Consider the following 19,492-nt stretch of genomic DNA (forward strand, 5'->3'; position numbering starts at 1 on the left):
TTAACTGCATTGTGAAGGTCAGATAATAGCAATTAATCTCTGTAATATGTTTTGTATACGTTTGCATTAAGAATTTGCATTATGGTAGAATATATGTGAAAAGTAAAAAACAATTGGTTGTAAAGTTAAAGACTCATGTTCAGTCACATGAAGTTATTCTAATGTGCTTCATAAGAATAACAGGCTTCAGTGTGGTGCATGTTTTAAAATAGCAACAAAGACACACGCTATATCTCACATTTGTACTGCAACATTGCCACAGCGAATTATTCACAAGTTAGTGGAGCCATCTCAGCCATTAGAAATTCACAAAGTGCTTAAGTTAACAATAAGTGGCTTTGCGGTTGTCATAAGACATGATAGTCAAGTGCCATTGACTTTCTGAGTTCTCGCTCCCTGGGAAAAGTTTATATGATTTTGGAGATTGCAGGACAGAAATATATGCTAAATTGTTGTCTGTTTTTGCATTTGCACTTGACAGGGATATGGAAAATGACAACTATATACTGTGTATTTCTCTATTTAAATTTTCACCAAAGTATTGCTACAGAATGTCTTGACTTTATTAGATGGATGTGGCTGAACTCAAACCATGGATGTTGCAAAAACATGGTCAGCATCATCTGACACTTGTGTCCTTGTAATGTCTTCTCCATGTTAAATTCCTTTTGAATTTAATTATCGAACATACATCAGCATGACAACAACCACATTAATGTGACAGATACCATCTTTAGGAAAAATGTATTTGACGTGTACCTTGATCTTTTAGTTTGGCCAATGTCCCGACCATTAACATGGAGGATGTGGATGTTATGACATCATTCAACAGGGTCAAATCTATGAATTGAAATCAACTTCACAGATGTGATCATGTTCGCCTTCAAAAATCTTCAAGGGTATACAACTATCTAAAAGTATTTGTGACATGGTGTTGTATCTATTTACAGATTGTAAAATGTGTGCGCATGGATTGCATGAGACGCACAGATCAGGTTACATTTGCGTGTCGAGTTTTGAGATTATTTTCATGGCCTCCAGCTCCACACAGATCCACAAATGCATGCTGCGTTTAAGTGTTGGTGCACAACTGGGACATTTTGCCTTCTAAGAAATCGGGCATAATTTCAAAGTGGGAAAGACGTTTGTTTTCTAAAACGTCGGAATAGCTCGTCAGCCCTCGATTAGACCTCATACATTTACCTACTGTATACTCTAAACATTAGCCTATCAATGTAAATATATGGTTTAAATAAGCTTCTGCTTGGTGGTGGACTTGTTCTTCTGCTGTGAAAACAACCAGTTTATTCTGGTTTAACCAGGAGAGACTAGGGTTTAGCCTTGCCATGATGCTAACAAGAGCTAAATTGACGTATCATCTTCATTATCTACACTTAAGCCAGTCTATATGATGATTTTTATGGCCTCACCATTTAGTCAAATGAAAACATTGTTGATGTCATTTTGTACACATTTTCCCAAATTCTACATGAAAGCACACTCCCTCCTACATCAAATATGATAACAAAGAACTGATTTTGGGTGAATTGGGTCAACGTAAATGTCAAGTTGCAATGGAAAAAACTGAAGTAAAACTGAAGTAAAACTGAAGTAAAACGTTCACAGTGCAGCAGCCCGATGGTAGTAAACCGCTTCAGCTTCCATAATCACTTCCCCCTTCTGGTGGATAGATAAAGCTTTGCAATTGATTTCCACACATGCTGCTTAGAGGCATTACGTCATTGAGGGGGATCACATACCACCTAGGACCAAGAAGGGGCCCAGAGGGGATCTGTCACGGCCCAGCTGACAATCTTAACTGGCTTTACTGTAGGTTAAGTATTTGTTCAGAGGGCTAGATGTCAGAAAGGTACCAGTCCAACTGATTTCAGAGGCTGTATAGGTGTTGGCGATGTTGTATTGTACTTTGTCTATTTCTGCCGTTCTACCTGTCTGGAGGGTATCATTTACAGCAGAGAAACACTCCTTCACAGTTCAGATGACATGGGCGGTCTTAGCATCAATACTATTGATGCTAAGACCGCCCATGTCAGCATCAATACATATTAGCATCAATACTATTGATGCTAATATGTACCCTTATCTTCTGACAGCAGGAGGGCAGGCAGGGGGAAAGGACGATGGCCGAGAATGAGTGAGTGAATGAGAGAGATCAATGGAGAGACAAACCATTCTCACTGAAGGCGCAATTTTGTTGTAAACTTATATGTTGAACTAAGCTGTGGTCCAGCTGCCATACAATACCGATATCTCCCATTTCTCCCTTCTGTGTGGCGAAGACCTATAATGTTGTGGGAAGCTGCCAAAAGCAGAGTGGAAGGGCCCATTCATAATAAAGAAATGGTACAATATCCAGTCTGCTCTTAGCTGAGGGTGATAAGGATCATTTAAAGCTCTTATGAATCTTCCAGCAGCTAAAAACATAAAAAAAAGAAGAATTGATTTGTGCCAGTTGTCCCTGCTGAATGCTTAAAAACCATCAATGACCAATTTAGCGGTCGGGTACTTCAATAACAGCACTTTATCTTGAAATCAGTCATTTGTGATGAAAAGGCAAGGAATATGATTCCAGGGTTTATACACCAAAGTACACAAAGATATGTTTGTAAATGTATGGAAGATCTAAATTGCAATGTTTTCATTGCTCCAACTTTGGAACTATTTAAAATAATGTCAATAGTGCAGTCAATATTCATGTTTTTTGTGAAATCAATAACTTTAACTCTTTTGTATCACATTCTAGTTTACATTATGAGGTTTAACATCTTCTTTATCGAATCATTTAGACATTTAGATGGAATAAGTTGTGCCCATCCTTAAAATAAGGAGCATTACAATACACTCAAAGCCTTTACCAACTGCCTCTGAATGATACAAAACAGACAACACTTAATTCTGATAATGTAGTACAAGCCGTCACAAACGGATCACAGTCCCACCGTTGTCACTGAGGCTAGAGTGGTTAAAACAGTGCAGCGTTTATTTCAGTGGTGACTCCTTTAAATCCTTGGAATGTGCTGTGAGTCAGAGCAAACTAAACTAGACTGTCTTATCTAGACTGTGAAATCACTGAGACAGCCCCGAATGTATGCAGTATTCACTACATGAGTGGTGTGGTGGTTTGTTTCTCCCATTCATATTACATCGGTAAAAAGAGGGCAAGACACTGATGACATAATGTTTTCACGGGCAAAACAGATTGTGTGGGACAAAGTTGCGATGTCTTCTTTCAGCCTGGTGTCTTGACGCTAATCTTCCCTCTCCCGGGACTAACTGTGTATAACTGAACTGGTCTGATGAGGCGAAGACTTCTGCAGAAACTTTTCTGTGTGCTTTTGTTGATCAGCCCTGAATCCGCGTGGCAGATGTCCTTTTTAATGGTTTCAATTATGAGTATAGGAACATGAAAGAATCGCTTACAATGCCCGAGCCCCTTCGCTGATTTGGTCTCTGAGTTTGCTGAAAGCAGAGCGTAAATCGTTCATTGTATTTTAAATTGTATCAGGGTTTTTAAAGATATGCAGTGATGATTAAATGTATTTAAAAATGAATTTACCTCTACTGAATTCATCGTCCATCAATCAAACACACCATCGCAGGAAAGAAAATGACTGCTTCTCCACAATGGGTTTGATAGATTAGTTAATCCCTTCTTTCTTTTTTTCCCAAAGAAAGCAGCTGTTGATTGCATCTCACCATTACAACTCCTTTAATCACAGCAGAATCATTGACTTTTGTAAAATTCATCCACCCACCCATTACCATCCGTATACACATTTAACACATTCTTCACCAATGCATCAAATACTGCATCTTGGTCAGCGCTCCTAAGCTTGAAACTATGCCGCTCTCCATACCCCTCTAGAGTTAGTTTTACACTTGTCAATGATGGCGTGTCAATCTTTGCTTGTTACATGTATAGTGACTTTTCAAAAATAAACTTCAGATGTCACAGGAAGTAAGGTTTAGGCAGCAAAACTATAGTAAAAGAGCATTGTTGATGTTAGCTTGACTGACTCGCATCTCTACCGAGTGACTAGCGACTGACAGAAGTTAACGTAACTTAAAGATTTGCATTGGGACACCAACAGTGGTGTCTTGGACGAACGTGTTTGTTTTCCCTTAAGGTGTGTGTATATATAAGACTGCTGGCATTAGATGTCATAAAGCTACCAGGGAATGAGTGATAGCCTCTGTCCACTTCAGGGGGAACATTTAAGAGTCATTATTCCGCCATTATCATCCTTGCCAATGACTGTGAAGAGCTCCTGCCTCCTGTCAGTGGGCTGTCTGCTGTATAATGGGCCTGGGGTGTCCATTATGAAGCCAAAATGGCCGCAGACAGATTTTAGCTACAGTCTACTAAAAGTGGCTGAGAGATGGGGGTGTTAGAGGCTATAAAAAGAAAAGATGTATATCTTTTTGAGACACTTTTCCATTAGCAAATGCAGATAAAGTTTTTGAAGTTTCTTGCATTAGCAGATGGTGGAAGAAGTGAAAAAAATGATTAATGTGACACTACAGTATGAAAAAGTTACAGTTCTGCAGGCACAACATAAAATATGCCAATCATTCTGACTACAGTCTCTTTTGATTACAGTAATGAAGCTAAGATACTATTAATTTGATCTGCAATTTATGATTATATTCATTTTCAACTAATCTGTTTGATATTTTCTTCGAAGAAACCATTTGTCTAATCTATGAGACATCAGAAATGTTTAAAAAATGTCAAATTGTGAGGCATCTTCATATGTCTTCTTTTTTTCTTTCCCCACAGAAAAATGTTTGAGAAGCTTGAATTACAGCATGTTGCCATTTTACAATTAAACCGTTATCTAAATTGTTGCTGATTAATTTTCTTGTCATTGACTAATTCCAGAATCAATAAATTGTTTCAGCTCTAATATATTTATGTTTTAAAATACTACATGCAACCGGCACCCCATAACACACGAGTGACTCTCAGGAACAGACTGTTTCTGTTTTCAGTGCATTGTGCGGTTTATTGCTGCCAGCTGACACATTTAGACACTGGATCAGTGTTAAAGCATGCTCTAGATTTGTATTACTGTCAATCACATGACTTCCTGCTGAGCACAGTATTAGCGTTTCATGTTGCACAAAGGACGATTGCCCTGGTACACATGCTGGCGTCCATGCAAGTCTCTCTGTCTATCTCGCTCACACACACACACATACTAACACACACACACTTTAAGTAACACACTTCCTTCTCTGTAGAAGTCTTTCTTGCACTCTCCTGAGCATTCGTGCAAAAAGCTCCAAATAATCCCTATTTCTCTTGGACTCTCTTCCTCGTTCTACTTTAACTACAGTACATCTTCCTCTTCCTCGGCTCTCTGACAGTCCCGCTTTCCCGCCCCCACCTCAGCATGTTATGTAGTTGCCCCTGCACTCGTGATTTACAGAGCCTTAATGTACTCCTGTGCTTGCAGTCAGTAGATGAAATCGTAATTTGTCACATTAATAGTCCTCCCCCTCCGCCATCCATTGACACACAAATACACAACCCTCTCCCATTATGGCTCCATACACAGAGCACCCCCTCTTATCATCCCTCCCTGTCCATCCCTCCTCACCCCTCCGTCTCAGGCCTCTCGACTCAACCCTAATGCCTTTTTTTTTTTTTTTTTTAAAACACTCCTTTTTCTTCACCTTCCACTGGTATCATGGTGGAAGGGTCATACATGTACAGTATGTGTGTGTGTGTGTGTGTTATTTTCATGACGTGCAGTCCTTGTTCTGCTTCTTAAAATGCTCAATATCACATGGTTTATGTCATATCATATAGTCCTGGTTATTTTTTTAGCTAAGTTTTGCAGAAATTAAAGAAGACAACATAATTAGGTGGTATTATGAAATGCAGCCAAAAAACATTTAATTGCTGTTTTGTACAATATACTCAGCTGTTTATGCTGAAATTATAAAAGCCCCGCTGTGTGAAAGATGGTGATTTGAATTTTAAAGGCAGCATTTACATTAGCCCGTCCCGTGTCACATGCAAAATTAGAGGATCCCTGTAGTAGATAATTATGCGGCTCATAACGGAGATCGAGCCTAAAATGAAATGCAAATTGAATAATCTTCATTAAAACTGCTTTGCATTTGGATTCACATTACTTTCTCTTTTTTTTTTTTTTTTTTTGCATCTTTTGCATCTTTTAAGAGAGGATGCAAATCCATACGAAGGGTAGGTCAAGAGTTTATAGGGTCAACAATTATGAAACATGCAAACAATTTAAGCAGTGGTTGCAACTGAGAAAGTGATATTGAAAAATCAAATCTTGTTTCTTTTGGAAAACGCTCTGATTCTACACACAGTTAGTCTTAGCCTGTGGTAATCCAGAGGGTGTGAAATAATGATGATCTGTTTTTTACAGATGAAAGTTTCAAACACACTTAGTAAAAAGTAAAAGAACCATTTTACATTACACATAACTGTATTAAATATAGAGGTATGCAATTGTGTTGCCCCAAATGTGCTGTACACTACTTCTTTACAGTGACATTAAAGAAATCTCAGCTATCTTTATCAAACAATAAACATATTGTCATTTTGTTAGACTGAATCATCTTTTTAGGTCATTGGTCAACTGTCAGATAATTTGAAAAGTGAAACATGAGTGCCTAATATATGTCAAACCACTGCATACTCAAGTCTACCCATTTTCATTAAATATTTACTTGGATTGAATAGCTTTTCTCTACAATTCCAGACATATTAATAATGTTGAAGATGGCATTTTCATCTTCAAAATGTGTTTTTTTTTTTGTTCCGCAGACATGCTGACCCGCTCTAAGAGGATCTAAAGCAGATTTTGCCCAAATTACATGTGTAAATAAAAATGCAGGGATGTTAAGACCCAACACAAACACTATAAGTACAGTATGTCTGCAGTCTGAATCTGTGTTGGCTGACAGATAGTCATCATTTGTACATGACAGAGAGACACAGAGTGAAGGATGAGTGGGACAATATTTAACTTGGACTCACTGGAGACATCATTTTGCATCTTACTTTCTGTGTCAAGCGTAAAGACTCTTGATTTTTATTTGTAACTGTGCTGTAATGAGAACCACACCGACTCCTCTAGCTCTCTGATTAATCTGATGTTTTCAAGTGACTGTTGACTTAAGCAAACCATTTTTTTGCTTTAATCAGCTGTCTCATTTTTGTCTGGGGACAAGGATTAGACTGTAATGATTAGCGGATGCCCCCCTCTGAATCTCTCATCTACACATTATAATACAACGTCAGTACCGACCCCCTGTTTTATGTGATCTGCTCTCAACTGCAGAGGCTCAGAAATAATCCTAAACAGGATACAAAAAGAACCATCTTGAATTTTAAAACTAGTTGAGCACACTATCTTGAATGATGTACAGTGCTCTTTAAACCTGAAACACTTTTGAAATGTAAAATCATGTTGGAATTGATTACAGTTTTGATTTACTTGAAATACACATCGCAGCATGTTTAATCGTATTCCTTCTCCTCTGCTTTTTTTCCCCCGACCCTGTTTTTCCTGTTCTCCATATATCTGCTTTTTCTTTCATCGTCCTCTATCTCTTTTAAATACTTCTGTGTCCTTCATCCTTATTTCCTTTTTTCAAATCCCTTTCTCCACACCTCTTCCTTTACTCCTCTCCCTTCATCCACCTTCCCCTCTATTTTTTCCCCCTCTGTCCAGCATGTGAGCTGATGAACCAGGGGATCCTCGCTCTGGTCACGTCCACTGGCTGCGCAGCCGCAAGTGCCCTGCAGTCTCTGACGGATGCGATGCACATTCCCCACCTCTTCATCCAGAGAAATGGTGACGGGGCACCCCGCACCGCCTGTCAGCTCAACCCCAGCCCAGACGGGGAGAGCTACACCCTGGCCGCCCGTCCACCTGTTCGAATCAACGACGTCCTGCTCACCCTCGTCTCGGAGCTTCACTGGCAGAAGTTCATCATCTTCTATGAGAGCGACTACGGTGAGTTGAGACGAGTGAGAGCAGTGGATGTTCAAAATGCATCTCATAAACATGAAACCTGTACGTAAGATGATTTCAGCTCTTCTACTTAAATGGAGCTGCTCCAAAACCATCTGGAGTGTCGGGCTGAAGTAAAGCCTTATTAACACTAAGAATTCATCGCTGGAAAGAATACACAGAGTCAGAACTAAGATGAAAGAACATCATCCCTCCCACGCAGATACACACACATAAACACACACATTTTGTACACGCACACTGCTAAAAAATAAATCAAAGTTCAGTAGAAATTGTTGAGGAAACCATTCACCATTAGTAGCGTCCCCATGAAGAGACCAGTCTGTGCCTAATTGGCTCATTTGTGGCGCCGGAGAACCGTGTCCCAATAGTACTTAATATATCTTCAGCTGTTCTCCATTTCGGTTTCATTATTCTCCCCACGACGCCATCGTGGACCAGACCTTTCCCTACCCACATTTGGCAAAAGGCAAAAGGACTGTGATTGCCAAGACAGCACAAGGGCAAAAAAAGATGAAGAGAATATATAGCTGCATTGGCATTTCTCAGATTATTCTTTGCCACAGCTGGCAATATCATTTTTTTTTTGTACTTGGTAGAGTGCAATCAAGAGCGTAAATCGTTTTATTTTTTTCCATTCAGTGGAAGCTACAGTTGATAAAGTGTGTAGTAAAGCAAGCCCTCAAGGGAATACATTCACCCACTGACCACAAACAAGTTTCCACTCCACAGGTTGGTCCGTATGGCAAATCAAATTATGTGACATGGTGTTTCCCATTTGCAGAGATCTGTCCTTGGATTTGTTTCTGACATTGACACTGCTTCCCAAACACACACACACACCCTTACTGTATCCTCCTGGCTTCCTCCCTATCCATATCAGCCACCCTAGCACTTTTCCGTTATATCCTACAAAAACCCTGTGTCCCTTAAGAAAGCTGACAGTACCCTGACCTGTGCTCTCTAACCCATGCCACAGTAATCCTTCCAATGTGAATTCATGCGCCCCTAATACTCTCACATTATTCCACATCATCTCTCTCTCTGAAAATCATGCCACCTACAACTCATGCCCCACTGACTCCTCTTCCTGACATCCCGCAGACAAGACTGTCTTTTGTTTCCCTAAATATATCATTTTTATTAGGCCTATATATTTTTTATACTATATTAGATATCTTTTTTATGAATTGCGTTTACTTGACTTGAGTGAAAAAAATATCTTCTGATGCATTTAGACTACTTTTGCCATGTAGCTGTATCTTAGCTTGCTACAATTCTCTGGAGGGAAGCTTCTGTGTAGTGAAGCTTCATTTGATGTAAAGTAACTGGTAGCTTAGCGCAATACACTTTCAAAGTCGCTTGCACAACACTGCTACTAACTCTGGCACCTTTTTTCACACTTTTCTTGCCTCATTTGTTTGTTTTTTCCCCCCAAATTAAACATTTGAGCTCTGCTTCACTGATACAAATTTCTATTTTCTTGAAACCTTGAAAGAAAATAGAAATTTAAAAACCCACAGAGATTTTACCTGACCTCCCTCATTTGCTATTCTTGTGACTGACCGAAGGACTTCTTTGAGTATATCTTGATGTCTGTTTGAATAGACATAAGCTTGCTTAGGCTGAGGATGAGTCTGGGCATATCAACACCTTATATTGTCCAGTTGTTTCCACCCATTGTAGGGTTACCAACACTGCCAGCATCTTCACCATGTAAACCCCTAAATTATTGGATGTTCTTCCCTTAATTGCAATTTCCTTCCAATGCACCCCATACCTGTCACTCCTGTCTGAGGTTTCGTATGAATCCGTAATAATCTGTATAAATCTCTGTATAATCATTACACTCTTCCATAACTTGATAGTCACATACACTTATCAATTCGAATTGATGTATTTATTTTGCGTTTACCTCTAACAAATACTAGTCTGTATCAGCCAACAAAAGCATCCATGGACTGCTGAACTGCTGAAGGGCTTATCCGCAGATCAAACACTCCAAATGATTTTGCAATGTCATTCCCTATCCGACCAAAGTTATCCCTCTGATACTTCTCCCAGCCCTCCAGCAACACTCATTTGTGTCCCTGAAATCAGCCCAGTAATTTGCCATAATTTGCACCCTTCTTAATTCCGACCGCATTTCTCCCATTTCCTGTAGTGCAGGTACTGCTTTAGAAGCCCCACTGCACACTCTCGATGCCTGTGCCGGAATAACATCCAATTTCCTTATAAGAGCCCTGGATGCTGATCCATACTCTATACTGCAGTAATCCAATACAGATCTTATCAAGGCCACATACATTAAGTCTCTTCCTGGAGAAAACGTTCTTTTTCTACTAAGAACCTTCACCCCCAATCATGACCCCACTGCACAGCCTGATCAATTGCTCATTGTACTTCCTTGATTGCATGCTCGATATTCCTCCCTCTCTTTCACAAGCCACACATCCGCAAACAGGGACCTTCCTAAATCTGCTTTGAGATGACGTCATTGATCATAACAACGTAAAGAATGATTTGACCAATCTGTACTTCGAGTTTTCTTCCAAACAGAAAGTCTTTATCCAGTTAAAAACTCTCCCACCAAAACCAACCCTGTGCTCTCTGTCAGTCTTACTGCTATCCGTCTTTCTTTTTTACCTTGGATGTGTCTCACTAGCAAGCTCTCTGTCTGACTAGCTAGCTAGCTGTCTGACTGTCCGTCTTGCTTTCTATCCACTCATCGGCATTTTTAAGGAATTTTCAATCAGTTTCCCCCTGGTGCTATACAGTTCCATTCATTGAATCAGATCCTATCAGAAACGCTTTATGTATAACATCTCAACCCAGCACAGTGCACCATAGCCTTAAATTGCAAGTCCTGTGAGAGGGAACCTATGTCTAACGCACGAGGGCTCGGTGTAACAAGGCACTGTTGGTGAGAAATAATGGATGGGAATGCTTGTTCTAACAAAATAGCCTTTTTTTTCAAGCCTGCTAAGTTAGGTATTACAAAGTGTGCACCGTTGACATTTGTGCTTGTGCTACACCGTTTAACTCTGCACTCGTTAAATTAAGGAATCTAGCAGTAATTAGGATCCTCATCACAGAACAGTCAAAATACCCATGGTGCCTGCCTGTAAGCAGCGTTACAGTGACCCACAACACTGCCTAGAGAAAACAGTGCCTTCTGTAAATTGGTGTAGGCACATTATATTTAAAGGGATAGCGATGACGTTGAATTCAAACTTAAGAAATATTAGTATGAAGAAACCGCTGGAGCCATTCACTCAGTTTTATTCAGATTATGTAATTGTGCGTGGTAATGAGTACTTTAGATTTAACATAGGTAGTATGTCAATCAGTGTACTTGAGTTTAGTTGTGTTTGCTTTGCTACATTGGGATGGGTATTCAATGAAAATGTCAAAGTTGGTGCTGTTAGAATACTTGAAACAATAAAAAAACAATACTTTTAACGTGCTTTTTCTACAAAGCCCCGTTTTCTCAAATGTTCTCAAATCTGAAATTACGAACTGATCAAAGAATAAGTAAAAAAGATCCCAAAATTGACATTTGGTAATTGACAGGTTTTGAGCCTGGGTTTAACAGATATTTCCGCCGATACCAAAAGGTTCTGAGGTTCAATAAAGGATTGGTCTGGCTGGTTAGACATCTTTTCAGTTTTAGTTTTGCTGGAGAATATATCTTGTGGATTTGCTGAGGTTGCCAAAGCTTAAAAGAATAATAAAGGTGTTGTGCATAAGCATGTGCAACAAAATTTGGAGGAGAGTCAGGGAGTTGTCAGTCAAGTACAGTGTGTACACTCTCACACACAGATGTCTAATCAAACGAAATGGAAAACACTTCTGTGAATGCCCTCTACAGTTGGTATGGAGCTTAAGTGTGAATTTTAGTCCTAAACATGGATTTGTTTAGGAACAAGGTTACAGTAGAAGTACTATACATAAAAATACCTTCTGGTACAAAGCAAATGTTCATGAATTAAGTCTGGCTGCCTTGTTATAAGCACTTTGAATTGAATTCAAACGGACTATAAAAACTTGCCTTGCCTTTTGGAATACCGCTAGTATTTCTGATCTTCTGCTAAAATATCAACCACTGGACTTGTGGCATCAGCTGTTGTCTGCTGCTTGTCCCCCTTAATACCATATAAGCTATGCTGCTCTACAGACATCCGGAAAACTATTTTCTTTGTGGTTTGGTAGTTGTTTGGTTGTTGTGTTTGATTTCTGGCAGTTCCATCCAGCTGTTTTTTATGCCCACCTTGAAAATGCATATAAAAACAGCATTTTTCTGTTGGCAGCAAAGTTTGACCCATTGTTTGACCACAGATTGATTTCTCAAGTCCATTTAATTATTTTTCTAACTAATTGATTAAGTTAAAAACAAAGGCATTTACTTAAGGTGAACAAAAATATCCAAAATGGATTGTCAGGTAGTTTATTGACTTTTTTAAACTTTTATTTAAGAATTCATTGTTGAATTTCAAAATGGAAATGTACTGAATATACAGTAATATACAGTTTTTCCAGTATATATTTAGAATAGTGAAAAACATATATACCATATTCTCTTTTATTTATTTACTTACTTCTCTCTTTTTTTTTTTAAATGAATCCCCATTATACAGGGCCATGTATTTTGTCCATTTAAAAATAAAGGGTATATTGCATTTCAAACTGTTCAGAAACTACTTTAATCTTTCATTTTACTGTACTTCTCTCACCACCTCTTCCATCACTGTTAAAGCTTCATAAACACAGAGAGCATGTGATCATCGCATCACTTCCAACCAATGCTGTCAGATCAGTGATAATCAAAGAGTGGAAATGAGATTATGTAACTCACAGCACAGGAGCTCAGATCAGGCTCTCAGTGTGGTATTGTCAACGCCTTCCTGTCTTCTCTTTCCAGCTCTCTGTATGTGTTAAGCATGAAAACATTGTGACGCACATTCAAGTTCCTTTTATGATATTTGTCACATTCTCGGGCAATCGGCAGTGGTTGCAGTACAGAGATTTTGGTTAGGGTTTGTCAGAAATGCCTAGATTGTAATTAATTTTTAGAGTGTGGAAATAGTGCATTTCTGTCATTTATACCAAAAAAAAAGACGTTTCTTTGTTAACTATAACTAATTAATTTACCCAAAGTCTCATAGGAAAATTAAAAGACCGAAATAACTGAGCAGCTTGCCCACCATACTGTATATGAGTTGGTGCAAGTGCCTTAAGCCAATTAACAAATGATGATAAAGTAAGCTGCTTTGTAGCTCCAGACAGCGCTCCTGAAAATACTGTCATATTATCAAAATCCATGTTTGTCTCAAATCTCAACAACCATCTCAAGTTGAATAACTTTTTTGTGGTATGTAAAGCTTTTGTTTTATAACAAAAGGGAAAAGTAAAGTCTATATAGGAAATTTAGCTGTTATCATGAGTTATAAACCTATTTTTTTAATACCAAAAATACGGCTGTAAAATACATTAAGCTGGTTTATCAAGTTCTCTGATGCTTTTATCATATTAGACTAAACAACACACATGAAGTAAACAAATGATTCATTGGCTGATGCACTTAGTCAGACAGTGAGACATTAAATTTAACCATTAAATATCAGTTACAGTTTATTATTATATTGGATGAGAATCTTGTCCGCACTGCCAAGGCATGTGTTTTTTTTTTTCCCCTCGGCCATAATCTGATTTACTGATTGACTGCGACCACGACAAGGCGCTGTGCTGCTCTATAATCATCCGAGCGCTCGGTCTCTGTCGTATGATATCACTGCCTATAGAAAGATGGGAGTATTCGATTCTTTCAGAGATCACAGAGATCATCGCATTCAATTATTTTTTTTAAATCAGATATTAAAAACTCATACCAAAATGAAAGATTGTCTTAATGAACATGTAGAAAAAGGACATTTAATTTACAGTTTCATTAGACGCATGATTGCTATACCAAGGCCATCTTTATTATGAAACACGTGAGGTAGCAGAGAACTGATGGATTTCTGGATTTGCTGTGATAAGGCTGTGTTCTGCCGGGCTGTTGTGTCATCCATTTGCTGATGGTGCGTTCTAGTCTATAAAAGCAGATGCTAGTAAAGATAAAGCACTCTCTTTCACATAGCCTCAGGCACCACACTGTAGCACTATGTACGAAGAATTGTCCAAAACCTCATTTTCTATATTACACTTACCCAGACAATTATGAATGTAGTCTATCATATAGCTTTAATCCTTTGCTTTCGGATTGTGAGAGCAACACCAGGCTCTGCAGTCATCTCAAACAGCTGCCCTCCTTGACCTCAGGGGCAACGTATAGCTCGTCGTAATGAAGTGTGTCGGGGGAAGCTTATTCATTCTGGTCTCCGTCAATGCATCAGTGGAAAAAAAACGCACATTATGTAAACAACCTCTAAGGCTTTCACTTCTTCTGGTTCAATTTGTCATTGTACATTTTCAACACATAATTTGATTCCCTGTTGTGAGGGAGCGTGTTCCATAATAAAAGCAACAGAAATAACCTTATTCTTGTGCTGCTGAAAGCCGACTTTGTATTACGACTGCAAAACATCCTTATGTGCTTTTACCTTTTGTGCCTTCAGGCAAATAAGAAAGAACAGAATAATATGATTATCCTATAACAGCCTATTGTTAAGCAGAAGACCCTCTACGCATTCTTTCTTCCCTTGGTCCTTTCTTGTTTCCTTTTATTTTTAAATTATTATTCCATCCCTTCATTCTGTCTTTTTTTTTCTAATCGTGAACAGTCCTCCTGTTGCAGATTTCAGCCGTGCTCTCTGACTGCGCTGCAGGATAGGCTAATGCCTCAGCTTTTGTATTTGAAAAGGACAAAATACACCCAGTGTATGTCAAGGCCGCAAAAGTTCATCCCTCCCACTGAAAAATAAACTTCTTGACCGCAAACTCTTCTTGCTTTGCAGTCAAGGACCGTAGCGCCTCTTGAACATTGTGGGAATTCTTCTGAGTGTCCAGATATCAAATGAATCTTTTTTTAAAAACTGTTGGCTGCTGTCTTGTGGCTGCATTTAAATGGCATCGGCTGAATCTACAGTTGTGGGTTTAGTTTCTGCGGTGAATCAAAAGATGTGGTTTTATTCCAATTCTGGCTCAGGTTCATGCATTCCTTTCCCCTTGTTTTACCAAGCATGTATTTTAATGAACGACCATGTAACCACGAATGGCAGTTACAATTGCAATTTTCCTCTAGCAGGTGTTCTTTTGTGGCTTTTAGTAACAACTATTGGATGGATTGTAATGCAAATTTGTTCACACATTCATGTCCACTTCAAGATGAAATGTCACAACAAAGGCCATCCCACCACTTCCCATAGAGCGCCATCATCAGCTGAAATTTTCAATTTGTTTAATGCTTTGGTTTATGACCATATATCTATACCTGCAAAACCAATGACATTCCCACCAGCCTCATCAGAACTGGAACCCTACTGCAATTAACAAATGTACTACGGTACTAAACTAGTTGGTATGTCAGCTTGTAAGGCTGTCAATATGACGTATGCATAACATCAGCTCGTTAACGGATTTCGATACATTGCGAGCATGTGGGCATGCTGACGTTAGCGTTTAGCTCAAAGCACCGCTCTGCCTGAGTACAGCCCCACAGAGCTGCTAGCATGGTTGTAGGCCCTTAGTCTTGTTTGAAAGGTTTGCAATATATTATCTGTATGCCTTTGTAAATGTCATCTAAGATGTGCTTACACTGTGCTCACACTGTGTGTGTGTGTGTGTGTGTGTGTATGTATGTAAAAGGAAGCCAACTATTGATTCTGTGTGGGAGGGTGGGAAGTGGGCAGACTATCTGCAAACAAAAGCTTCTGTAAGATTTCCTTATTGTTTTATCATAACAAGGAGGACATGAGAGGCACGATTATTGGAAATCTTAAAGAAGGGTCAATTTTCTTGAGCATCAGTAGGCTTCTTGGCAGGTTTATCTGAGTTGTCCTGCACTTAGTAATGACTATGGAGCAGCTACATCCGTCTCTGCCCCGCCCTGAGATAACTGGCTCTCTGCTGGAGGAGGAGAGAATTAGACTGGGATTAGGTGTGAGATTGATTGAGTTGCTTTTGGTCCCATTCAGGAGGTGGTTCCTAATTCAGAAAGTGCATTAATAGCACAGGCAGGACAAACACAAAGGATATCGCCTGCAGAGTTTGTAGCAAGTCCGTAACGTGTAATGTTAGGATTAGTGGCAGATCTGAGAAAATGAAGCAAGCCTTTTGAGAGCAGTGATGACACCTCTGTGTAATGGCATACTCTTTCATACCCCTCCCATTGTGTAACTTCATTTCATCAAAATGAATGCTACATTTAGGCCATAAGGTCTTTAACACTGCCAACTAACTTTCCAGGTAATTTCACAGGGATTGATCGCACGGGTGACCTTCAGTTAATTGGCTTTCATAAGAATAGAGAGAAGGACAGAATCAAAGGGAAAGGAAAATAAATTAGGAAGGTGCATAAAGGAAGAGAAACTGTTAACATTTTAGAATATTTAGGCTTTTTTATGCATTATACACCGTATATACCTGATAGCTGTCTGTATTAAATTTCATCTTGAAAAGTTCACTATGACAGTGAATTGTATACCATATATATTAAATTAAGTAGAAAATTGACAGATATTGTACATATATATATATTGCTCTATTATTCTCCTCACTAACGTGTTGATTACCAGCTGGTAATGAAGAATCAAATCCTGCATGCATGGCCTCACAGAAAGGCACTTAACCTTTTTGTGAAAGGGTAAAATAATTGGTAAAACCTAATTTGCATATTTCTGTGTTGATGCCCAAGAATTCGGTGAACAAAAAGTAGAAAATATCTCGGGCCAATTTTCTGATTCTCAAGAGATTATTTTAACCCTAAACCTGACCTCATTTTCAATAGATATATGAAACAAACTTAGTTGAAATTTTACCCTACAGTCTTGTGCACGGTTGGATTCTCTTTTTTTTTCCTGCATTATTTCCATTTTTATCATATTTTTATCATTTAGTGTGTTGCATTCTGGTCTGACTGTCTCCCTTCTAAGCACAAAGCATAACAAAGGTATGTCAGCCAGACTTAGTAGCAAAGTAGGGCAATTAATTTTATTTAATACTCAAACTTGCATGGTGGTGTTGTTACCCAAAAAATGCAATCACTAGGCAGTATCTTTGAGACCATTCATCAGGCCTGGACTGAGAGAATAATTGAGTCTGGGACTTTAACTCCAGCCACCTTGCATATTCAGACCGAACGGCTTACATTCAAACCATTTTGTTGACGGTGCTTTCCTTCATTTTTCATAGACTTTTACTGACAAAAGAAAAAGTGATGCAATATATTCATGCCTACAAAAAGTACAACTGTAAACACCTTTTTTTTTTATGCCAGTTGAATGCACCACGGTTAAATGTCAATAATAGATGTAGACTTCCTCCGTCCAAACAATGTATAACAATTTTGAAAGCTGAGTAATGATTGTTTTAGTTTCAACAGGCTCAACTAACACCAAAATAAATGTTTGGGGAATCAATGTCCTTTCTCAATAAAGCAGAAAAACACAAATCATTATCTGCAAAGTTTTGCAACAGCAGAGAGAGTTTTTCCTCTGCAAGGTGTTGGGTTAATTTGTCTCCAGAGCCCAGTTCATAAAGCATTATGTAATGATACAGACCCTCATATCCTCATCCACCCAGAAATGCCCTGTCTTCTTGACCACAGCCTAAGAATGACCTGCTATATGGATTTGACGTATAGACCTTGTATCATTGCCATAAGTGATCATTTGTTTTCCGTTTATTCTGATAGTTAATATACTCATATTAACCTAAAATACCTTAACTGTGTGTTAGTGTAATCACCTGCAGTCAGTTAAAGGAGTGTGAATTCAAACTGAAGCAGTTATTTATCACTTTAGCTTTAATTGCTCTTGTGGCATTGCGCGACACACTCAGCGCCTGATACATTTCAGATTTGCCAGAATCCATATAGTTATAATTAATTAATGTTATTATTGCAAGTAAGACTCATCTCCATTTTTGAGTAAACACAGGCTGGTAGCGTAGCATATTTTTCAGGGCTTTTCCGCTTGGATTGCAACGCAGCTTGACAGCTCAGTAAAAACCTCTGAGCCCTTTGATCATCAGATGCTCATTTCTGCATCGCTCCAATCCAAGAGGGAGTCCCACTTTAGTTACAACTTGAGTAAAATAGAGCTGAAGAGGATGTTAGTGCAACTTCATGTGGTATTTCTTAATCTCACCCCATCTATCTTTCTGGCCCTTTTTAAAACAGATACTGTTAAAGCCTAAAGATCGGTAAAAGAATACTGAGTGAGTTGCCATGTAGAGTTAAAGAGCAGGATGCTGATGCACGAGGGGCAAAGAAGGGTTAAGTTTTGATATCTGAAACTTTCAGAAGCAGATTTGTGTTCAAAATTGACGCTTGGGTAAACGTGTCCAGAAATCAGACCTTTAATTCCACGTTAATCCTCTTTCCTGCAGCCCTGTCCATGGCTGACACGGTCGCTCCGTGGAAAAGCCGGCTACGGGATTGGAACACTGCCTTTGAAGTCCGATACTTCTATTGGGGTCCTAGAGTTATCGCGGGAAAGTTTTCCCTCGGCACCTCATCGGATTAAAAACTCTGTTTGTTTGTTTGTTACAGTTTGTTTCTTCTATTTCCCATTTTGGATGTACAAGGTTTTCAGCCAACAGCGACATACTTTTCATTACTACTGAATATAGTTTCTGTCTTTTGAACAGTTCTTAGGATCTTTCATTGTGTTTATCCAATCTGAACAACATTGTTGTTTAAGGTATTAATAAGGCCCTTCTAGGTAGATTAGTGTTGCATTGCGTCTGTGTAGGTTCATCCATTTATGCAGGTTTGTTCAACCTTCATTCATGTTAGGACTCTCAAAGACATCATTGTGTGATAATGATGTTGACAAAGCCTCTTGGATATGTTATATACATCTTTAACTACACAACTTGTTTATTGGTATTCATGAGTTTTTTATTTTATTGAGGCATCACAAATGTGACATATATAACTTACCATTCTTTACCCTCTGGGTTTTGTAAAACAGAGATTGCTTCCAGTGAAAAACACATTAAATATGAGATCAGATCATATTTTTAGTATGTAGTCAATATCACCATACGTTACTGCAGCTGAAAATTCAATATTGAAAATATTGCAGCCAAAGTTAATTGCAATGGTCCAGCCGTGGGACAGGAGGGAAGGAGCAATGATTAACTTACAAATTGTGTTAGTGTTCTAACAAAAGGAGGGATTACTCAGAGGTTGAGTTTATGCCCATTGTATTCAAAGCAACACTACCAAGGGTAACTGTTTCAATTTGGAGGCAAAGGAAACAAAGAGGTGTGTGTTTAGAAGGGAAAGA

At 38.8% G+C, this 19,492-nt stretch overlaps 1 protein-coding gene across 3 annotated transcripts in view; it reads left to right on the top strand.

Moving 5' to 3' along the window:
* Window positions 1-19,492, top strand: part of grid1a (glutamate receptor, ionotropic, delta 1a) — a 241,906-nt gene that overhangs the window by 150,853 nt on the left and 71,561 nt on the right. For all 3 annotated transcript variants that reach the window (XM_054599769.1, XM_054599768.1, XM_054599770.1), the window contains one exon: window positions 7,737-8,021. In XM_054599769.1, coding sequence (XP_054455744.1) covers window positions 7,748-8,021 — 274 coding nt within the window. In that variant the 5' untranslated portion in view covers window positions 7,737-7,747. The remainder of the gene's footprint in view (window positions 1-7,736; window positions 8,022-19,492) is intronic.

This window comes from Anoplopoma fimbria, chromosome 6, assembly GCF_027596085.1.
Source record: "Anoplopoma fimbria isolate UVic2021 breed Golden Eagle Sablefish chromosome 6, Afim_UVic_2022, whole genome shotgun sequence".
NCBI lineage: Eukaryota > Metazoa > Chordata > Actinopteri > Perciformes > Anoplopomatidae > Anoplopoma > Anoplopoma fimbria.